The sequence below is a fragment of the Aythya ferina genome (genome assembly GCF_964211825.1).
Source record: "Aythya ferina genome assembly, chromosome: 1".
In the NCBI taxonomy this organism is placed as follows: Eukaryota; Metazoa; Chordata; class Aves; order Anseriformes; family Anatidae; genus Aythya; species Aythya ferina.
Genome location: NC_140296.1, coordinates 3,699,046 through 3,723,003, shown reverse-complemented (window position 1 = coordinate 3,723,003; position 23,958 = coordinate 3,699,046). Strand labels below are relative to the sequence as shown.

The window sequence follows — 23,958 nt, the reverse complement described above, 5'->3', positions numbered from 1 at the left end:
TTGATGGCCCAGGCTGCCATCCATGCTGAGCACTGTGTGCACTTTGCCCCTCCTCATCTCAGCAAATTGTAGGGGGGAAAAAAAGGAAAAAATAAAAATAAAAGAGAGATACTCAAGGAAGAGCATTGCTATGGAGCAACCTCTTCAGCTTCCCGTGTTGCGTTCATTAGTTAAATTAGGGTCTTATGGTCTCATCAAGGCAGAGACCATCTCCTGCTGAAGTACCATCCAGCACTTGGCCCAGAGCTCAGGAAATGCCTCCAGGTGACACTCTAACACACAGCAGCAAGAGGAAGGTTTTGCAATGCTCCTCTCCCATCATCTTGTTGACCCCATCCACCCCATGAGCACTGCTGTAAGACACGAAGCTTCCCCGTTGAATTCATTCATTTCCTTTATTTATATGTAGGAAAGACAATAAAAGAATATATATGCTAGCATATGCCAGAGATTCAATCCCGTGCCAGAAAACGTCCCCTCCAGCAGACTTGCTGCTTGCATCACCCATAGCAATGTCTGTGCTTTGTCTTGTCCTCCACAGCAAAAAAAAATGCTCCCCCCAACCCCCCTGTCAGGATTAGGCCCCGCACCCAGGACCTAAGGCACAAGTCTGCCACTGGAGCTAGAGGAAATCTACTACAGGCGCAAGTAAGGAGCAGGTAGGGACGATGGATGGGTGGGGAGCAGCCGGGGAGGGAGCTACAATCCTATAGATGCACTGCCCAAGGCTTGGGCTGGCTCCTGCCACCTAAATCAGTCCCTGTCCCATTTTTGATTTATATAAAGCACTGGTTTACATACTAGGTATTTATGTTGGGTGCATACAGTATATTTGGTTGAGTTACTCTTTGTAAATCAGGATTTTGAAGAAATAAATAGTGGTTTCAAGGGTCTCTATCTTTCTTTGTCCCAAAGGGAAGCCCAGTTTTCAAGCCATGAAATGCCAGGTGAACCGAGCCTAAAGACGCAGCTGGACAAGCAGCTGGGAACCTTTGAGTGCCCTGTACACTAACAGTATCCAGAGGTCACCGGTAACTCAAGAGGAGCTTGACAGAGCCCCAAAAACCAACCACACCTGGTCAGTCTTTCATGGCCAGAGGGGTTTGTGCCCCTCAGCAGCTTTTAGGTCCTTTGTAATGCTGTACCAAACCCCTCCGGTGACCCTGCTGATGCTCACTGCCCCTAGGGAAGCCTGCAAGCTCCCCACCCTGGCACAGCAGCATCACAGCATTGGCTGAGGGGCCTCTTTTGGGCCTTTTCTCAACCTTTTTCCACCTCTAAAGGTTTGTCCGGGTGGTCTTTTAGAACCACATTATTAAAAAAAAAAAAAAAAAAAAAAAAAAAAACGGTGAAGAGGTTCCCCCAAAATTCAGTGTCACGGGAAGGGTTGCAGGTGGGATGTGCACGAGCAGCCCCCATCCCCATGCCATCGCTGGATCCTTCCCCATCCCCATCCCCACCCCGTGCCCTCCCCAGGCTGGTGGCAGCAGGCAAGACACGGCGGCGCTGAAGCACAAGGGCACTTCTCCGAGCTGTCTGCAGGCGCTGAGCTGCAAGGCTTCATTTAAGGCGTTAAGACCAAGTGCATAGGAAGCAGGACGACCCTCTGGGTGCCAGCAACGCAGTCTCCAAGTCAGCCCCTGAGTCCTTTTCCATCACAACGCTCCCCAAATCCTCCTCTGAGATGCTCGCTGCCAGCAGGGCGAGGAAGAGGAGCCTCTGGCTTTGGGTTGGCCCCGTGGATGTTTGATGTTCTGGTTTCACCCAGCTGCTAGAAGACGAGTCCGTGAAAGGAGCCGGATCCACCTCCGCCCGCCGCAGGGCTGCATCCCCCCGAGGAGCTGTCATCGTCCTTGTCCCTGTCAAAGTCCCTCCACCACAGCGGGGATTTCGGCAAGGCGGAGATGTAGGCGGCTCGGTTCCTCGCCTCTTTTTCCTGCTCCTGGGAGAAGGAGGAGAAATAACACAAAGATAGCGACATTATCTGCAGCTAAAGGGCTCCCACTTTCCCTGAGGAGGTAGTCAGAAGCCTGTTTGGGTGCTCCTGAGAGCCTCCTCCAAATTAAGCTGGGGTTACCAGGCCACGTCCTCATCTCTAGAGCTTTGCAGGGGAGATGCATCAAAGCGTTGGGTCTCTCCAGCCATATGGATGAGCAGAGGTGCCCATTGAAGGGCTGTTTTCACAAGGAGAGAGGACCCTCAAATTTCCCTGTGACTCCCAAATTTCACCTCATACTCCTACACTGCTGTTTGGAAATATCTGAACTCTGTTGGTGAATGAAATCTGCTCCAGGGATAATTCTGGTGCAGATTTATCCTTCGGACTTGACCCTGCTGCTGCTCAGAGGGTGGAAATTCGCCCCACGAGCTGGCCAGCCACGGGATCAGACCCTGCAGCAAGCAGCAAGGGGACTTCTTACCTGCAGGTAGAGGATGTTGTCTTTGGAGATGGCTTCCATCAAGTCCTTATTGAGGGAGGGTTCCCCATGCAGGTGGCCGGCCTCGGCCGCAGCCTCGTGCAGCGGGCAGCTCTGCGTGCCCGGCCGCTGCCTGTAGAAGAGCACGTAGGCAGTGTCCTTGGGGAAGAAGGAGGTCACGTTGCTGACCGATTCGAAGGAGGAGAAGGAAACCCTGGTGTCGTTGAAGAGGTACCACTGGATTTCAAAGTCCAACTGCTTGTCAGAAGCCGGTTTCGGCGCCCCGTCCCGCAGCTGCCCGTGGGGCACGGCGTCAGTGCACTCCCTGGAGTAGCAGTAGTAGTGTCCGCTCTCAGAGGAGATGCCCGAATGCACCACCACGCTGCAGAGGTCGTACACGACAGACACGAAACTGCTCCCCGGGCCACCTTGGCCCTTCCTGTGTCGCCAAACATCCTCGTTTTCCTCCGAGGAGACGAGGACAGGTAGCTTGAGCACCACGGGGATGGAGACGTTGTCCAGGATCTTCTTCCTCTTCATGGTCCGCGGGTCGAAGGAGAAGCGCAGCAGCGTGAGGATGAGGTAGTGCGGCCCCTCCGTCAGCTCCGCCACCTTCTCGGCGTCCTGCAAGGAAGCACATTTCTCACAGTGGTATTTGTTCTCCGCCGTCAGTCTCTCCGGGGACAGGAAATAGTTGATTAAATCCGGGACGGATCGGGAGTCCTTGGGAGCAGACGCCTGCTCCCCAGAAGCCAATATTGGGTCTTTGGTTGATTCTGCTCCAACAGTGCCGCAGCTTAAGGGATCTGATGGTTCTCCAGGCTCCTGAAAACCCAGCGTTTCCACTGGCACCGGCTGAGCTGGGAGGTCTCCAGACACATGGGGCTTCCTTCGGACCCAAGGAGACCCCATTACCTGGTTTGGGTTTTCAGGAGGCTCGATAAACTGCGGGCCAATTTCTTCCACGGGTAGAACAGAGGCACTCCCAGGCCCGTGTATGTGCCTGTCCGGTGGGGGGAAAGCCAACGACAGGTCTGTGAAGGCTTCTTCTCGGGAGGAGACATTGAGACACTTCAAGCAGCGGATCTTTGTCATCATTTTACCCCCAAACATCTTCTCAATCAATGTCTTGTTTAAGTAATGATGCTCCATGGCCTGAGACATCAAGCTGGACTCTTTGAGTTTCTGGTAGATCCTCTTCCCGGTTTTTTCTTCTTCGTGTAATCTTTGGCAGGGGAAAAAAGAAGTCTGCATTATACACCAGTACAACACCAAGAACTGGTTTCTAAAGTATGGTTTCTGTTCTTTGGTTGTGGGGGTTAATTTGGGTTAGCCTGCCTGTGCACAGGGGTCTGCTGCAGGAGGAAGGTGGGGATGGGCAATGAGCCATTGACCCCACTCCTAGGGGCATCACCAGGACACCAGGATTTGGGATTTCTAGGTGAGAAAAAGGCAAAAAATCAACATTTTAAAGAGGAGGCTTGTCAAGCATACAGCTCTCCTCTGAACATGGTGCAATTCCAGAAATGTTCAAGCTGGCCTCTCTGCTGACCTCACCGCCAGGAGGGCATAAGCAAGACACCCCAGACTGGTCTCACCATCCTCCACCCCAAGTCTCCACTCTGAGTTCCTCCAGCTCTCAGCCACTTCCCCTCCTTCCCCGTGGGTCAGCATTAAATAACACACCGGGTCTAGGGGAACCTGTTGCTGCTGAGCTCCAAAATCAGGGCATTTGCCACGTACCGATCCAGCAGGTACTTGAGATACTCCGAGCAGTCCTGCTGAGCACCAGGAGTGAACCAGGGTGGCCAGGAGGCGGAGAGGAAGCTCTCGGGTGAGATGGCAGGTCGCTGGCACCAAGAGGGAAAAACACATTTGAAACATGAGGTCTGGATTCCCACTTCATAGCAGGGAAGGCTTGCATGGTTTGCTGCAAGCCAGGACTGGAAGGATTAATTTCAGCACTGCTGAACCTCCCTTCGATCCACTGTTATGAGAACAGGACCTTCTATATGCTTGCTTTTACCAGTATATATTTTATGTATATTTCTATGAAATATCCACGCATTTACTTCTTCATTCAATTTTACAATGCTTTGTTTTCCTGACCCCACAGACTTCTACTTAATTCAGCCTGAATTTAATTTGATCATCAACTTAATTTGATCACGATCTCTCTCACTGAATCCCTTCCTTAAAAAAAAAATAATCCACTGAACTTCCACCCATCATTCTGATCACTGCAGGCAGGTAATCTGCATAATCAGTGATAATGTAATTGGCACCGCCAGGAAGCTGCTGCCTAATCAACATGGGGAAAGACTCATCATTGGCAAAGAAGTGACGTTAAGTGCTGCCAAAAAAAAAAGAAAAATAACCTGTATGATGATAGGAAATTACTAAGATATTATTATCTACAAGCTACCTAACAAGCAGATATGTTACTGGATTTACACATCACAGGCACCCTAACTTGCCCTGAAAAAAACAGGCCCTTCTTTGGCCAAATTTAACAAGTTCTCTATATTTTTCCCCCAAAGTGATCAGTAATGGCACAATACCACAGTACAGCAAGCCAATTCATAGTTTGGAGGCCCATATGAATGGTTTCACATCAAAGGAAAATTCAGAACTGTGTCTTTTTAGGGATAGGCAGATGTACTTTCAAGAGAGGACCTAAATACGACCTATCTGGAGTCACCCACGTTAAATTTCAGATTTGTCAAGAAAGCATTTATGATTAATTTGTTTTGGGGTAATAACTTTTTAATTTTCCTCAAATGCAGAAGACTCAAAACATCTGGAATCCACAGGTTTGTTGTTGCTGGCATTGTGTGTGTTGTTTTTTTTTCTGTCCAAACTGTTTTTAAGGCAATTTCTATTGATTGACTGCACTTTGCCGTGAAGCAAGGGGACAAGCAAACTGCTCCAGTCTTCTTTGCTGCACAGCAAGAAACAGAAACTGCTGCTTTACACCAACAGGCTTTTCAGCTGGCCACATATGTAAGCTATTACCAAATGGATTTCATTGTCAAAACTATTAGTGATTGCATCAGTCAAACCCAGGAAGGCCAGAGGCTGGAGAAAGGCAGCCTGGTGTGAACACAGCTCGTTTTCATGGGTGAGACGAGCTTGAGACTCGCTTGCCTCCTCCACCCCCAAAATTAGCCTCTTTCACGTAAACAAAATTCGTCCCGTTATAAAAATCCACCAAGATCCACAATTCCTTATCAGCACATAGGAGTCGGCAGGAAGCAACTTGGAGACGAGCCTTTCCGCAGCCGACAGTCCAAACAAATAACTAGAACATGAAATAATTACCTGACTGTGCTCCAAAAACGCAAAGAGCCACTGGAGCTTTGTCATCAGGGGCTGGGAGTTGCCCTCGGTTAAATTCAACACCGAATGCCGAAAGCTGCAAAAGAAAACCAGAGAGGCAAAACAAGATGGAAAATTAGTGTGGAAAGCATAACGCCTGTGTGATGAGCAACCCCAGAGCAGTCTTGAATGGGAGCAAGGGAGCAAAAACTCACTCGGAAGCCATGAAAAGAGACTGTATGATGCTATTCATGTAGCAGGTGTTTCCCAAGTTAATTAAGCCAATCTTTCCCGTCTCCGATTTGGATGCCAGGCGTGGGTAGAAGCAGGCTAGCTCATTCTTCTGGGAGGTCCAAGCATTTTGCCCCAAGAGATGTTTAATCCTGTCTTCATTTGGAATTGGAAGAGCCTTGGAAAAATAGATGGGTGTCATGAATCCTTGCCTTTCTACGTGAAGAATTACTAAAGGGCAACTGCAAAACTCCTCTGCTGGAGGTGTCCATGGCACAACTCATTTCCCTGCTCTTCACCTGAACATGCAATCATGCAAGGAATTGTTTAGCTACTAGTATTAGTACTTTAGAGGCACTCAAGTCTAAATCTATGGCTAAAACCCACAGCCATGACAAGGACTTCTGCAGATCCACCATAAGAGAAGTTTCTACTCCCAAAACACAGCCAGCTTGCCTACATGGGGTTCAAACTTGGAATTTTAGGTTGTTTCTTCTGCCACAACTGGAGGTGTTGAAGTTTGGGCATCCCTACCAGTAGGACAGCCGCTCAGCACTACACTGCAAACTGAGATGTCACGTTCATATGCAATACAGAAAAAAAAAAAAAAGAAAAAAAACAGCCAAGAAGTACACATCTTACTTTAATTGCTTCCAAGACCGGTTCGTAGAGATCTGGAAATCCTGAGAAGCGGAAGAACATGCAGTGGATGAGCTCGGCCAGCTGCTCCAGGGAGCTGGTGGCAGAGTTGGAGTCCTCCTTCTTCAGAGAAGCCACCAGCCTGGGGATGTGAGGGAGCAGCTGGAAAAGAAAAGAATAATAAAATAAAAGTTTGCCATGCTGTATTTTCCATTCTTAGTGCAGATCAGCACCTGCTCAAACACGCACCCATGCTGGAAAGGAATGTTATATGTTAAGCACCAAGTGCAGGGATTCAAACCTGTAAAATAGGTGAATTAACCTCCAAGAGGTGTTATATCGTGTGCTATATTTTATTTCATACTGCATAAACTGAATTGGATGGGTGGATGGGTAGCAAGAGGCACGTAAAGAGCACGTTCGTTATTTTGCTTTCATCTAGAAAAATTTACAGTGAGCACACAGACCCAAACACAAAGATAGATTGCTCACGGGCACCCTCTGCCGACCCCACAGCTGCACAGAGCCTCGCTAACCTGTTCCCAGCCCTGCAGATGTGCTAGTCAGACACCGTTTTTCTTATTTCTATTTTACGTGATTTTACCCCAGAATGATCCTGGTTTAATGGCTCAGAATCCACAGTTCAACCTTTAGCTTCAACCTTTAGTCCAACCTTTAGTCCCTTCTTCACTCTTCTTCCTCTCTTCTCCCTCTCTTTTTTGCTTCCTCCTCAAAATGTTGGGGATTTTAACTGCTTCCTTTCAACTGGAAAGCTTTGGTGGGGGAAACAAATGAATCCCAGAACCTTTACGCATTGATATTTTGCCAAGCTGTCATCTGAACAATTCTCAAAACTCTTCCAAGGTGCCAGGGCAAACAGATAAGAAGCATGACAGGCTTATGCCTTGTTGTTTTGTTGGGTTTGGGGCTTTTCTTTTTTTTTTTTTTTTTTTTTTTTTAAATAGGGGAGGGAGGAAATTTGCACTCGCTGGGCTGCAGATGGAAACTTCAGGCCAAGAGCAACCGATGGCTTTTGGAGTCTTTCAAATTTTGGACACCCAATCGAAGACAACCCGTTGGAACGTCTATTTTTAGGAACTGAGGAGTTTCTCAAGAAATGAGGCTCGTTTAAAGCGGCTGCAGCTGAGGAACTAGAAAACATCAGTTGAAAACGTTGGCTGGCTTTGCTTTTTTCCAACCTTATCTGTTTATTCCGTGAACTTTAGGTGAAAAGCCAAAAGTAAGGGCTTTAATGCAAAAGTATGAAATCGAGCATTAATAGCAGTAAATTTCCATTGGTTCTTTTATCAGTTCAATCACTGCAGGCATGCCTTTGCTCTCAGCCCCACTTTTTAATTACAGCATTCTGGGGGCAGCACTGGTGGGAAGCAGAGCTGTGCCTTAGTGTCAACAGGCAAAAAGCACCACCCTGGAAATGAAAAGCAACTTTCAGAAACTTTCTTAGGAAACAGCAAGAGCTGTTTGGGATTATATTTGCTGCTACTTGAGCTTTCCAAGATTCAATCAGTCCAAAGTCTTTTGCTAATGCATCCAAAAGTCAGTGGCAACATCCACAACACCACAACTGGAAGGATTGGATCAAATATGGGGCCCTATCTTCTAAACCTGCCCACAAAACCCCATCCTGGGTCAGCATAGCCCTGCCCAAATTCCTTCCCAGGCCACGTCTCAATGCTCCCTTTCCTTCTCCAATGCAATAATGCAGTTTGGTGGTGACCCAGACCAAGCTGGGCAATACCAACCATCAGGACTTCATTATATATATATTACCATATTTATTTCTTGTTCACCAGAGGGTGAGCAACCTCCAGCAGGGACAAGCTGCAAGTTGATGGGCTGAATTTACATCACAAGGCAGAAGCTAGCAGAGGAGGGAGATATTCAGCCCTTTGGGCTCCCTCCCAGCTGTGGCGATGCACCCAGACAAGGGCTGGACGCATCCTTACCAAGTGAAACGCTTCGTGGGAGTGCTGGAAGCTCAGCAGCATGTACTGCAGGACGGACAACGCTCCCTCTCTCACGATGGGGTACAGCAACTTGGAGAAGACCTGGTGGGGAGAAAAAAAAAGCAGATGAGAAGGCAGGCTGGTATCACGACATGAGTGAGAAGGACCCGGCAGGAAAGGGAGGTACTGAGCATCTGCCACACCTCCAGAGTCATCTCCTGTCCAGAACACGTCCTCAGAGCACCCTAAAAATACCATCTGGGTTAGAATCACTCATTTAGGCCTGTGCAGTGCCTGGCACACTGAGGTGCAGAGCTCTGGGTGATCCTGATAGCCACAACATACCTCCAGATCTCCTGATAGATGAGGCCACCCGAGCACAAAGGGATGCTAGATTTTCTTAAATGTGCCTCTCCTGTTTTATGGTTGTATTTGGAACCTTATCACCTACCTTTCAGGCAAAGAGATAGAAAGCAAAGCTCTTGCAGAGCCTCTCAGCACTTTCAAAGGCTCAGCAATGTCACTGCTTGATGCACGTGGGGGATCACAGGGACAAATGCAACCACAGATAATGTTCTGATGCAGATAATTATGGTATTGGTAACTTCTGTGGTGACTTCCGCTGGAGACACAGCCAGGTATTATCTCCATCTTACAAAGGAAGAAATAGCAGGACCACAGCATGGAAAATGTTGGAAAATGGGGGTAGGGCTGTATCTGTGCTGATAAAGCAAATAAAGCCAGGACACAGGCTTTAAAACTGACCTACAACTACGTCACCTGTTAAACTACTCACTGGTGTGATGAACCAGCACTGATCCAGGCACAGTTGAAGGGCAGCATTTCACGTTCCCAAGGACAAGCCATAGAAGAACTTTGTGTTTTGGGAAGGAAAGTGCTTGGTTGGCTTTAAAGTCCTTGGTTTGTTATATTTTATAACCTTTAAGGTTATTAAAAGAGTACCTTGCGGTACCTCTGCAAATCAAGCCCTAAAGAACTTCAGGTTGAGGTCTCAGTTGCTGCCACACCCAAAATCCTTTGGCAAGAAGTAGTCCCAAAACTGGGAAAAGGAATCCCAGTGTCCAGCTCTCTCTAACAAGGAGATAGGCACACAAACGGGTATTTCTGGTGAACATCATTCCTAGTTGCCCACCACCCTATAATATATTGCAGTAATGCAGCATCTGCAGAACATGCAGCAGGCTCAGTGGTCCCTTCAAAACCCCTTGGGACAGCATAATCTTTTCTATACATCTCAAGTCATATCTCATCCTTATTCAGTTGAGAGGCAAGATCTCCCAGATGCAAGGAAAAGCTTTTCCAAATGCCCACTGACCTTCTCAATCTTTGAAAGAGTAACTTCAATCAGGATGCTGAACTTCTTCACCGCAGCCAAACCCTTCAGCAGAGCAATAATCCACTTGTCTATGTTCTTTCCCAGGGGCCAGGACACCCAGTCGATCATCCTGAAATGAAATCCAAACTCTGACAGTAAACAACGGATATATTGTGAAAGCCCAGCTCCACTCGGGGTTAAATCTCTTCCAAGTTCCTGTCCATTCAACGGGTTGGCCAAGTAAGAGAGAGGTTCCACATCAGACATTTAAAATCGTGTAATAGTTTGGGCTGGAAGGGATCTTACAGACCATCCATTTCCAACCTCCTGCCACAGGGGGTTCATCACAGCATCCATCCCATTACTCAAAGCACAACAGAGCCTGAAGCTGAATTGCAGCAATGGCATCAGCATCCTGTGGCTCATCAGAGGACCAAGTCCATGGAAGAAAATGAGGATTTCTTCCACGGACTTAAATCAACTCGAGTTCAAGTTTCTAACACCAGTCTGGTGCCCTATAGACCACAGCACTGCTTTGTGTATTCTCAAATATATCCTTCAGAGGAGGCCCTAGAAGGGCAGTTCTGTTTTTAAAGTGGTGGATATCTGCATGAGGTCTTCACTGAGGTCTTCTCATTGCTGCTGTTAGAGAACTAATGATACTGGTATGGAAAAATACCCAGATTTGGATCTTTATCTTCTCTGGGTAGTAAACATTCATTCCCCAAATCACATTAAAGAAAGAAAATACTGGTAACCTTAATAGAAACCAGATATTCCTGAAGGTCACAGCTAACAAATTTCTTCTATAGCCACTCAGCCAACAAGATGCCATGTTTCTGCAACTAACGCTTCACAGGAGAGTCACTCGTAAAAAAATAACCTCAGACTGAGTGATGACAGGTTGTTTAAATAATTACTTAAATTAAGCATTAAAAAAAAATGCTTAAATTAAATGTTAAACAGAACAGCAGGGTAGCCAAGGCTTAGGATCTCCAAAGGTCAAACTTTGCTAATCATTTCAGGACCTTTGATTTGAAGATATCCCAGGTCTTCACAATCTCCCACCTCAGCCCAGCTTTCTTGCCCAATCAGCCCCTTTTGTTTATAAGCTTACGTCTTGTGCAAGATATATAAAAGCAACTGTGGATAAATAACCACATAAGGCAAAGAGCAAGCCCACAAGGAACTGGGAGGAAAAAAAAATAAAAGAACAGTTTGAAGAACAGAATATGTTGGGATGTTGAGAAATAACAAAAATCAAGCCAAGCTGGATAATAAAACAAATACCAGAAAAGCTTCTGCAGACATTTGCATCAGAGCAGAATAAGGAAAGACACGCAATCGCTGTACAGGGAGGATGTGATGGTGATTAAAGATATGATACAGCCTCCAGATTTGACTTCCAAACTAAACACATCCTCTGCCTCTGTTTTGACGGAGAGGAAGGAATTGATCAGGGTGACAAAGAGGAGGCAGATAGAAGATATGAGAATGGAAACAGGAGCAATGACAGCCAATGCGAAAGAGGAACGAAGAGCTCATATGCTCCGAGGGGGGGCAGTGATGTTCATCAAGTAAAATTGAACTCTGGTGAGTTTAATGACCCTATTAACACTGGCATGGTGCTTTTTGTGGGCAGAATAGGAGGAGAGTTCCTACAATTAAGACAGGCAATAAGGGGGTGACTAAAAAGAAGGGGTAGCAAGCCACAGGGGTTTATCATAGATGACAAGGTATGACTTGTCAGGATATCTGATTTTCTAGTCAAAGGACGCAAGCAGATCATATCTGGCTGGGTATCTGAGCGGATACAGGACCTGACGGTGTTGGCACAAACATCCTGAAGGCAGCTGTGAAACTTGGGATGATGCAAAGCTGGGAGGCATGATCAAAACAAGAGGAGGATCCTGAGGAAGACCCTGATGACTACAGATGCAGAACCAGGATGAAATACTTTCATTCAAAGCACATGCAAGGCATGTGGGGAGCAAATAACAAGAAACAGCTCCTGTGTGATGAGAATTGATCTGCCTGAAGAAGACCAGCAGGGCACCAGGTGGCTGTGAGTTCCCAGTGTAACACTAGCCATGGAAAAGGCCAGCACCTGCTGCAGTGCAGGAAAAAAAAGACCTTTTCCAAAGCAAAACCATCACCTCCTAAGCCATCATTTAAGGCCACGATGCACCTCATCAGGAACACAGTGCACAAACCTCTCCATCCATATCCAAGACCGATGAACTGAAGTGGGAGCAGGTGCTGAAAAAGCCTCTTAAGATGGTCAGGAAAATGCAGAACCTCTCCTGCAAGAAAAGCTTGAAATAAGCTGGCTAGTTCAGCACAGCTACTGGAAAGCAGAGAGGGGATGGGGCTGTTGTCCGTGCATACATCGACACAATAAACAGCAGGGAGGGAAAAGAGGTATTGCAGCTATTGATGCTGGCATAAAATCAAAACAACTATGAGAAAGCAGGAAATAAATAGAGGCTGGCTATCAGAAGAGAGCTCTGAACCATTAAAGCAATCAAATGGTGGGGCAGCTATGAAAGAAAGCAGGGGGAGCAAAAGCCCTTCCTGCTTTGAAGACCGTGGCTGGACGTTCGTGAAAGGGATCTGTAGCATCAGTGCCTAAAAAGCAGGGAGATGGATTCAGGCATCCAAAGGCCTCCCTTCACCTATCTTCTTTTACACTGAAATAAAACAACCTTGTCTGCAATAAGCTTTTTTTTTTTTTTTTAACCAACATTAATGGCCAAGTTACAATCCTGCCCCACCTGCTGCTTGTATTGCTGCAGTAGGAACAAATTCCACTTTAAATTCACACTGCAGTTCCCACATTGTAAGATCCACAAACATTTTGCAAGCCGGGCCCCTAATTTGCCAAAAGGAGCCATTGATGTGGCCTGCCCAGCTTTGAAAAGCTCAAATCCTGATTTCCAGAGATAACAAGTGCTTGCATCTCGGTGTGACAGCAGGCGCTCTCCGCAGCCGAAGCTGGGCTCTTTGAAACAGATACACCCTAAGAAAAAAAAAAAAAATTAAAAGAAAAGTAAAAAATCAGTATTTCTGGATGCACATCAATAGAGTTTATCTGAAAAGAGACAAACTCTGAAAGAGAAACTAAGAGATTGCGGTGTACGCTTACACCAGCAGGTGCCAGGCTTGCTGTTTTTACTGCTCTTTGCTCTTTAAATGCTTGATCAAAAGCTCTGCCCCACATCCATTTTTTTTCCCCAATGCCATGCACTCCCAAACCCAAACTTTGGAGGAAGACTTTGCCAGGGATCCCAAGCTGAAAGACCCTTTTGACTTCTTTGATTTCCTAAGCGTGCAGCACGCTCATCAAAAGGCCAACAGTCACGCAGTTTTCTGGGGCATCCGTCTGCTATAAACGCGCTGCCAAAACTTCTGCACTTCTCCTAAGTGAGCTTAATTACATTTTGCAGGCCCTGCTTAATGTTTGGCTCAGTCTGAGTAATCATTTACTCACCCTTCTGCGTGACAAAGAATTTTTTTAAGGCATGATGCAATCGCTTTTGCAACTGCTATATTTAGGCACTGGCGTTCGCGGAGGATTTATCGCCTGGAGCTCACAGCAGCATCTGGGAATAGGATCCCAGGAGGAGAAAAAGATGGAGAAGAGGCTTAAGAACTGAACTGATAACTTGTTGTTGTTGTTGTCTTGGGTTTTTCTTGCCCCTGAGGAAAGCATGACCCTCCCCAGCAAGTCAAAGTGAAGGGATCTCTTTCTTCAGGCATCAGGAATAATGTGGGTTTCTGTTCTGTAACTTACCTGAGGGAGAGGGGAGAAATCCTTTAAGAGAGAGGGGAAAAAAAAAAGATTTTTCCAGTGAGATCAAGTCACCCCAGCCCCCTTGGGTTAAATCTGTGTGCTCCTGCATGTGAACATCACCCATTTAAATAGAGACCTCTGAGGAAGATACAGGTTAGAGATAATCCTAGGAAAAGCAGGAGCAAGGTACAGGGGCATAGAGGAGCTGTAGGACTTGGACATGGCTGCGCAAGGAAGATCTGGTGATGCCAGAGAGGATCCTGGCTCTGCAAAGACCAAGTCTGGCACGTCAGGCAGTATTTCACCCGCTACTGCTTCATCATGCCTTGATGTCTCCGTTTGCTCTGCCTGCACTGACGTCAGGGATAAGCATGGCACAGCACCAAGATCCAGACCAGCAGCACCGCAGCCGCCTGGTGAAGGTCAGGGTGGGCTTGTTGAAACAGCTGGACATTAAAAAATGCCTGCAAGGTTTTTAGCTGTGGCTGGTGGTTTAGGGTGATGTCCTTGAAATTCTTTAAAGGAGATTTGGGGAAGAAACGGCCCTTTACATCTTCTGGAAAAAAAAAAATAATCCATTCTTTTCAAGATACCTTATGGTGGGTATCCCATAACACAGCTTATTATTTCTGAGAAAAAATAAACCAAATCAAACCAGACAAATACAATAATAATTATAATAATCAGTCTTTATGATAATATAATAATAAAAACCATTCTTTATTCTAGTTCTTTGGGCCCTCAGAACTGGAAGGAAGGATTCAGAAATTCCCCTTTTATCCCCATACCTCACAAGACACCAGCTAAAATGGCCTTTGCTCCAGTCCTGGGGTAAAACCCCACAGAGGAGCCGAGAGAAGCTTTGGGGCAGTTTTTTCTCCAGACCGAGAACATTCACTCCTGCATTCCCTAATTCTCCTACCTGCCAATGGCCATCATCATTTGCACGTCGCTGATGCTGTCGTCGTTGGTGAGGTTCCTGATGACACCGTCCATCAGCTCCAGAGGCACAAACTGGACCACGCTGGCCAAGGCGTTGGACGGCGCTTCCTGCTCCTCTGCAAGACAGGGACGAGCACCAGCAGGGAAGATGTTAGTCCCCGGGGAAACCAGGCACGTGAGGTCAGTTCTCAGCTCTAAAAGCCAGAAAATTCCTGCCTAGGTAAATGCAGCTGGCATAAACAGGCCATGAGGAGTCCACGCGTAGCTGTGCTAGGAGGATGATCCCCCAAACCCCAAAATATTGAGGTTGGGTCACAGCAGATGGACTGTTGCATGCAGTAATACACAGCCCAAAGGGATGCAGGGATCACAGACACTAAAACATGCTTGCCTGGGTCCCAAAGTCCCTCTGTGTGCTCTCTTTATGTTAATTACTGCAAATAATCGCAATGGGGTATGACTGTAGGTTTGCCTGCCTGGAGCACGTTCCAAAAGATGAGGTTTTGATATAGGGGATATTGAAATGTTCATCTCCTTATGGGCTCAGGAATAGCTGGGACAGGAGCTCACCTGCCTACAGGCTGACATTTCACGGCACTGGGATCTCCAAAAATCTTCTGAGCCTCTCTGTAATAATCTAAAGGCCCCAAAACATGGATCAATATTTTCTGTCCTACCTTAAGACATAACCACTGTCCAGAGAGACAGCTGGGCTCCCTACCTCTAGGTTGGTGAGGAGTTAAGTCCTTAGCTCTGCTCTTACTTTCTGCTAAGGAGCAGGCTGAGGGCTTCATCGATTGAGAGTGACATTTCTGAAAGGTTTCAGGTCCTGCTCTGACCTGCCGCAGATAAGACGCTTTCCATCAAGCCCAGCTGATGCTGAAAAGTACTGAACACACAAGCCTGTGCTGCATATATTTCAGCCCAGTTAACAATTCCTGTGTACAGACTCTGTGTGGTTTCAGGAAAAATTATTTTCTTAGCCTAAGGTAACAGTTAGGGGCACTTCTTTGTTATTTTTCAGTTGTGGTTGCATTTCTGGAGTGGGTGGGAACCAAGAAAACCACCGAGCGCTTTTGTTCCTCATCAAAGCCAATCCCTACATTTGCACCCCTTATTTTTTTATTTTTTTTAATCATTACCTGTCGAAGAAATGATAGTGAACAGCTCCTTCAACGAGGGCAGGATGGCTGAGGTCTGAGTCCTCCAGATCCTCTGCAGGAGACCGCTCACCTTGTTCACATGCTCCAAAAACTCCATGATGTCCTCTTCCCCCTCGGAGACGCACTGGAACTGCCCGATGCACCGGATCAGCTGCTGACAAAACAAGACCTGGTGCTTGCCCGTGGGGATGCACTGAGGATGCTGGCTTAAGAGTTTGCTGATCTTGGCGCACTGCTTGGGGCCGGGCCTCTCGCAGACTTTCCGGAGCACCTCGATCCTCAGCAAGCTGAAAATGCTGTTTGCTGACGGGCTTTCCAAGACGAACTGCAGCCCTAACTGGATATAATCGAGGACGTAATGGCTTCTCTTCCCCAGGGGGCCGTAGCCCTCCTGGAGGAGACTCAGGAGGAAGCGGACGTTGAAGAACTCCTCAAATTCCTCCGGGTGGTAGTGGCCATAGACCTCCAAAACCTCCTTCCCGATCTCTCTTTTATACTTGGTGTCCCCCACGAGATAAAGCTTGGTGCACAGCTCCAGCATGGACCAGCACTGCTCGCTGTCCATGGGCTGCTTCGACGCCTCGATGACGCGCCTCACGAGGCCTTGCTTCACGTTGTTGGGGTAGGAGGACATCACCACAGCTTCCAGTATCTTATCCATCCCTGCTCCCAGCTGCTGAAAGAAGGAACAGAGCACCAGGTCAGTTCAGGAAAGATTTGTCAAGCTTTTAGGACCAGAAACAGAGCTTGGAAGCCATCTGGGACCTTATAAAGATGATAATCCTTGTGACTTTTTCATGGTGGTGTTCTGAGGGATGAGGAGAAGTTTCCACTCTGGTGATGCTTGATTGAGACAAAAGTCCCAAAGCCAGAATAAATACACAAAAAAAAAAAAAAAAAAAAAAAACAGAACTTCTTCGGACTAGTAACAAACTTGAACATTTTTGTCTTGTAAATAACCAACTATGACCTTACACTTGACCCTAGGAAAGGATGAGCTCCCTCTCCTCGAGGGGTGCAGCAGCTCAGGGTGGTGCCCCACATTTCCCTAAATCCACCCAGCTCTCAGCAGAGGGAGTGGTGAGGTCTTGGCTGCCCTCTAGGACCTGCCTCATTTGTTTGCTGGACCAAATTGAGAGGGGAGAGAAACTGCAGAGTCAGGCAAAGCTTCCCATTCATCACAGCCCGAATTCAACAGCCATAAAGCATTAGAAAGCACTGGAAAAGCCCCCGGGTCTTCCCCTGGAAGACAGCTCTCCAGGCACCATCCTGGCCTTTCTGTCCCCTGTCTGTTCACTGTTCATTGTTCACAAGCTGACCTTGTGGTGGAGGATCCATCACCAGCAAAGGATTTCACAATACAATATTAAACCTGTATTAAAGCTACATTCCAGATGCATTGTACTAAATAAAAATAAACACTACAGTCTTCAAACTACACTCAGACAGCATTCAAGTGGCAAAGTTTAGGAGTTAGGAGGGCTAATTCAGCCCCAGCACAGCTCCAGATGCTTTCAGGGATATTATTTAAAGGATCTCATATTAACTCTATCTATTTTTTTTTTTCCAGGGACTTATTGGAGAATGAATCAGGGTTTGCAGTGAAGGAGACTGTTGCCTGCAAGAGCACTGCCTCATTTGTTGCAGAAATTGGAAATGTGTCATCAACAACCCAGGGAACTGCAGGAGAGGGGGGGAGAGCTTCGTCACTGGGCAGCCAAACACTGCTCCGGAGATCTGGTGCCTGGTTCTCTTCTGTTAAATACTAAAATAATAATAATAATAATAATAAATAAAAATAAAAAAAATAAAAGAGAGAATAAATATTCAAAGAATCAGGAATCTGTCATAAGAAGTGGGAGAACTTCAACATTTTAGCACTTCATATTCCAGGCAATAAGTCATAGAAAAGTTGGAAGGATCGGCTCATTCCTGCTTGCAAAAGAGAACTGAGCTCCTGGAGCACATGAAGATGCTGGAGGAGGTCAAAGTGTTAATTATTAATCTGAAGAGCTGCTCTGAGGTTCCATCTGGTGTGCAGCTCACACGAAACAGAAAGTACACAGCTTTGCAGAGAAAAAGAAAAAATTCCCATAAAGTGGTGAAACTGTTCTGCTCCCCTCGTGCACGACTGGCAGGAGCAACCTGGGGAAAATCGAAGGATCAGGAGGGAGGTTTGTGGTCCAACCCTTGCACAAAGCTGAAATTAAACCAATTTGCTCGGGGCTTTCTCCATCCAGGTCTTGAAAACATGCTAGGATGGAGATCACACAACCACCCTGAGCTACTTGCCCCAGTTTTTAACTAGCTCACAGCGGGAAGTTTTTCCTTATTTCCAGTTGAAAACTCGTGTTTTGATTTATGCCTGCTTTTTCTCTCATTCTCCTGCCATGCACTGCTGTGAAAAGCCTGGCTCCATCTCCCAGATAACCTCCTGGGAGGCACTGGGCTGCTGCTATCAGCCAGCGCCCAGCTTTCACCAGGGGGTTGGTACAGCCCAGCTGAGTCCATGCTGGATGAGTCCATCCAGAGACGAATCTGTACCAAATGCAGAACTTTGCATTTGTCATTGCTGAATTCCACGAGGTTCTCGTCAGCCCTGGCCAGCCCTGGTCCCCCTACATGGCAGCCCTGCCATCAAGCAAACCTCCTTCGTGTGCCCAGACACAGCTTTCAAAAGGCTGTGCCCAATGATTTTCCCAAAGACAGGCTGACAAAGGTAGTTTCTGAGACCGTCCTTCTTGATTTTTGGAGATGTGCTGGAGAGGGAGCTGTGCTTTGTAAAAGGGAGGAATGTCTTCCTACCTCATCTTTGTCATGAAGATGCTCAGACTTAGGAAAGTGTCCTGCAAACACTCTGCCTTCTGCCTGATAGATCAACGAGCACGGATGATATTTGGTAGCACAAACTGCATCCACAGACACACAGCAGTGCTTTCTCCCATACCTCCTCAAAATAATAAATAAATAAATAGATAGATAAATAAATAGATAGATAAATAAATAAATAAATAAAAAGGATGCTGTAAAGGACAGCAGCTCTGGCTCCAGACCTAAATGCCACCTAAAGCCACAAAGAAAATGAAGTATTTCCAGGCTTGCAACAGGCTTTGTTTGCTGCAAGATGCGTCCCTGCAAGGACAGCTGGCCAGCCATGTTTCAGAAAGCAGAGAGTGAAATGGAGTATAAGCAGAGAGCATCATCGGCCAGCTTCGTTTCACTCCCTCAACTGAGTAAACTGCAAACAAAAAAATAACAAAAAAACTGAGCTCAGGATGAAAAGTCACCTTGGGCTTTAGTTGGGTCTGATCTTCATATTCTGTAATGCTCTGAGGTGTCCTCTTAATATATTTCTCTCCTGACTGTGTTTTTTTTTCTTTAATTGGGACTCATTTCACTTGAAGTCTCTCCAATTACTTCTAAATCAATTCATTCCCCCATCTCTGCCAGCAGCAGATTTCCAGTAAAGGCTCCCCAGTACTTTTTGCAGAATGCAGTATTGGTTCCTGCACCCACACCATAAAAAGCTGGGAAAACATAGACCTGAGATTTATCTTACCTTCAGGAAATCTTGGTAATAAATTTAACACATTTCCTATGATGGCATCCGGACTGTTTCATGCTATATAGCTTGATAAATACCACTAGGGGAGGGAAAAAATCCCACCGTCCAAATGTAGGCTGATAAATAATGTGACTTCCTTCTTACTTAAAAAGAAGACAAAATTGTGATCTACTTCCCTAACTGCTCTGGAGGTCTGGAAGTACAGAATCAAGAGTCACCTTTTATTGTCCTTAACTCCTGCTCAAGTGGTTCCTTTTATGTCAGCCAAGACATTACTGTTATTCTTCCTTCATCCTCCAGGCAGTCAGGCAATTAGGGCTCGATCCTGCAGGCTGCTGAGCTGCTGCAGGACGGAGGTGAGTGCTCACAGCACCTTCCTAGAGCACAGCATACTGCACAACAGTATTCTCTGAAATTTCTATAAAATTTGCTGTGACTTATTGTCCAAACTTGTCCAAAGAAGCAGCCCCTGCTGTCACACACCTCTCTAGGTCTGTTTTCCAAGAACATCAAAGCAATTTGCAGTCCTAATAATTTTTTTCTTTTACCTTTCTTTCTTTCTTTCTCTCTTTCTTTCTTTCTTTCTTTCTTTCTTTCTTTCTTTCTTTCTTTCTTTCTTTCTTTCTTTTCTTTCTTTCTTTCTTTCTTTCTTTCTTTTTATGGAATAAATATCTCCTTAATTCATAAGCAATGGGGATATTTTTGGTCCAAAGTACCTGCACATCCATCCATCTGAGGAGGGCAAACAGCCCATAACACATCAGTACCACATCCAATAGATGCAGCCTCACCAGCAGGTATCGAGCAAGCACAAGCAGTCATTATCACTTCCCTATGAGTTTTTTTTTCTAAAATGCCAAAAAAACTTCTGCAAATAACCATAAAGAAATTGCAATAGACCTACAGAGTTGAAAAATCATCAAATAAAGGCCGTCATCACTGCTGCCACATCCCCTACTCTTCTCTCCCTGTGATCTATTGCAGTTTACACAATCAGTTATACTCTTAATTTAGCTGGGATCTAGCTATTTTGGCTAAATCACCTGAATTAATTGGAGTGATGTGATGCCAGCTCTGTGCTCTTCCGTGCATACCTCAAGCACTCACAATGACTTAATGCTGCGGTTTCTTCCTCAAGTCCCCTCAGCGACACAGTTGCTGCTTCCCTCTTTATTTCTTTCCTAATTATTTGTCATCCTGCTGTTCATTAATATCTAAAGCCTCAGGCTGCCTTATTTATTATTCGCATTGTAATAATGCCTGGAGGCTTCGGCTGAAACAGTGCCCACTGTTCTGCAAGCCGTGGGTATCTATGGGGATACGCACAGAGGACCACACATCGCCTTCATGAGACAAGGCTGTTGCAGCAATATAACAGAAACTCAGAGCTAATAACTTCCCCCCAAAACGCAGCTAAATAGCCCTTTAGAAACCAAAGTGAGACTCTACCCATCTGCGGTCGTAGCAGGGAAAGATTGCCAGCGTGGAAGGCTGGCCAAAATTTTCGCCTGTAATTACAATCTGCCTCCTCTAATCCACCTCCCCTTTTCGAGGAGATAACATATTCCTTGCTTCCTGTCCCAAACTGTTTTCCAGTGACAGATTGCACTCGTGTTGCGTGTCTCCTACTCACTACAGCTAATTAATTTGGGCTCTTAAAGCTCTTTCATGCTTTCCTGCCCTCTGGTGTACTCGATCTGAAGCACCCTGAGCGCTTGTGGGGCTCCTCACCCCACAGCCGGTGGAGCCACAGGTGGGTTCCCATGCTCTGCAGGACCTCCTGCCCTGCCCAGCACCTTTCTATCCTCTCCAGAAACTAAAGATTCATCCAAATATCATCACCCAGCCGGACCAGCAGTATTTTGTGGGGCTTTTCTGTAGAGCTGGAGGTCCACCTTGGGATCAGCAGGCTCCTTGTGGCCATACATTTCTTTGAGGGGTCCCTAAAAAGTAACTAGCTAAAGTGCATGTGTGCAACCAGCCTAAATTTACAAGATAGCAGGCCGTATCTTTACTAAAATCTGTTGATGTTTCTAAAATCTGTTGGTTTTTCTCCTAAGAAGCCAGAGCTGGGGGTGGTGGGCATGGGGAAGAGAAGGCCCTGGGGAGAGCTGCCAGGGCCTGCAGGGTGGGCAGGAAAGCTGGGGAGGGACTCTTGGTCAGGGCTGGGGGGACAGGACGAGGGGCAGTGGCTGGAGCCTGGCAGGGGGGAGGCTTCGGGAAGAAATTGGGAAGAAATTCTGCCCTCTGAGGGCGCTGAGGGCCTGGCCCAGGCTGCCCAGAGGAGCTGAAGGCGGCTGCCTCAGCCAGGCCCGCTCTCTGATCTCCAGTGCTGCTCCTTCGGTCCCTTTGCTGCACACAAACCCCAAAGCCTCTTCTCTTGCTTTATGTTTCTTGCTGTTAGGCACTCAGTCATCAGACAAAACAAAACAAAACAAAAAAAGAAAAGGCTTTGGCTAGATGTCAAAGCGATGAGTGCAGTAATGCCAAATAACGCCCAAGGCCCTGACATTTCATCCTCTCTCCGTCTCCAGACTCCTCCCAGCTCCATTCCTCCCCTCCAGACAAGAGATACATGCACAGCTCTAACACATGTCAGCATCCTTCTCCAATAAAGCCTCTCAAAAGCATTGCTAGCGTGTTATCAGCCATCACCTCCAGCTGTGGCTGCAGAAACTGAGGCACAAGGAATTACATTTCCCTCTCCCATTGCCCCCGAATTCAGTAGCAAAGGCACAGGAACCGGGACTTGGACCACCACTGACAAACCGCTGGCTTTATGGCTAAGCCCAGCACCAACCACAGACAAAATTTCCTCCTCCCAAAGCCTTCTGCCTTCCTCCCTAGCTCTCAGCCAGGGCTGCGTTTCTCCTGTGTGATACCAGGAGTGCCTGGCTCCTGCCCTGACCTTCAGACCAACGTCCTTTCTATTATCATCCCCAGGGGACTGTAAATACATCTACTCCGGAAGGCTTTTTTGGAGGTATTTATAGAATAAACATCACTCTCCTTCCTTCACATTGCTGCCTGCTTTTATCTGTGTAGAGAAATAAAAGCCCTGGAGCTGGTCCAAGCGAAAACCACGTCTCCTCCACCAAAGCACACCGGACCGAGCGCTGGCTGGGATTTATCCGCCCTTGCCTAACTGCTTGGAGATACAGAGACCTCCAGTTTTCAGGAAAAAGAAAACTCATTTTAGACCTCAGTTTCCCTGCAGCCCCCAAGTATTTGGCTGTGCCTCAGCTAATCCAGAAACCAGGAAGGCCAAGCGAGATCGCGGCACACGGAGACTGTGGCAAACTTCACCACCCCTGTCACAAAATGTGCTCTGAATCTTTTAGGGCCTGTGGGATGGGAACATCCCAGGCTGTTCCACTCCCCAGGTCGGTTTCCCTGGGTGAAAGCCTGGACACAATTTGTACCAGCTCCTTGTGGCAAGCTGCTGCCTCGCAAAGGAAGGTTTGCGGAGCTCTGCAGGCACCAGGGGAATGCACACACACACACACACACACACACACAGCATCGCTCCGGGGTTCCCCACCTGCATCCTGAGCATCCCCTTTGCATCCCAACCTTCATTCCAGCCATCCCTGCTGCACCCATTCCCCCAAAAATCCCTCCCTCTGGGCAGGCCTCCCTTTAGGCATCCCACCTCCCGAGCACCCCTCCTGCACCCAGACCCCCCCAAGCACCCCAAGCTCCCTCCTGCACCCTGAGCCCTGAACACTCCTCCTGTATGCTGAACCCCAAACCCCCATTAATCCCAGTTCCCTCCCGCATCCCAGTCCCTAAGCATCCCATTCTCTGAGCATCCTGGCCTCCAAACATCCCTCCAAGTCTCCTTGCTGTATCCTGAAGCCCCGAGCACCCCAACCCCTGAGCATCCCTCCCTCTGAGCATCCCAAGCCCTGAACATCCCTCTCTGTGAGCCCCGAGCCCCAAATACCTCTCCTGCATCCCACCCTCTGAGCATCCCTCCTGCATCCCTTCCCCAGAGCATCCCGAGCATCTCTCCAACTCCCAAATACCAATCGCACATCCCAACCCCCGAACACCCCTCCTTTGAGAATCCATCCTATACCCTGAAACCCCGAGCATCCCAACCTCCGAGCACCCTCTGAGCAGCCCGATCCCCTAATACCAACCCTGCACCCCGACCCCTGAGAATCCCTCCTGCATCCTGACCCCCAAAATCCCTCTCTCCAGTATCCCTCCTGTATCCTGAAGCCCCAAACATCCCAAACATTGCATCCCGAGCATCCCTCCAGCATCCCTTCCCAGGAGCATCCCAAACACCCCTCTCTGAGCATCCCTCCCTCGGAGCAGCCCTTCCCAAGAGCATCCCTCACCCTGCGCATCCTTCCAGCATCCCTCCACCCTTTTACACCCCAAACCACCCCCCAGCACCCCATCCCCTGACCTCCCCCCGTCCTCCTGCCCCCCGTTACCTCCCCCCCGGAGCCGTGCCGAGCCGTGCCAACCCGTTTCGCTCCTCTTTAGGGCAAAAAAGCCGCAGCCCTGCGGGCAGCTCCGGGGGCAGGGCGAAGGGAAGGCGACGAAACTACAAATCCCAGCTCTGGCAGCACC

At 47.5% G+C, this 23,958-nt stretch overlaps 1 protein-coding gene across 1 annotated transcript; it reads right to left on the bottom strand.

Annotated features, from left to right (window-relative positions):
• Window positions 1-1,467: 1,467 nt before the first annotated feature.
• On the bottom strand, window positions 1,468-23,951 carry USP35 (ubiquitin specific peptidase 35). Its single transcript, XM_084512572.1, has 11 exons — window positions 23,820-23,951; window positions 15,786-16,482; window positions 14,624-14,759; window positions 9,909-10,038; window positions 8,573-8,674; window positions 6,609-6,767; window positions 5,951-6,144; window positions 5,739-5,832; window positions 4,161-4,267; window positions 2,421-3,642; window positions 1,468-1,942 (listed from the first exon to the last, which is right to left on the bottom strand). Exons 2-11 carry the CDS (start codon window positions 16,465-16,467, stop codon window positions 1,772-1,774), a joined length of 2,997 nt encoding a protein of 998 aa, XP_084368698.1. The 5' UTR covers window positions 16,468-16,482; window positions 23,820-23,951; the 3' UTR covers window positions 1,468-1,771.
• Window positions 23,952-23,958: the final 7 nt, after the last annotated feature.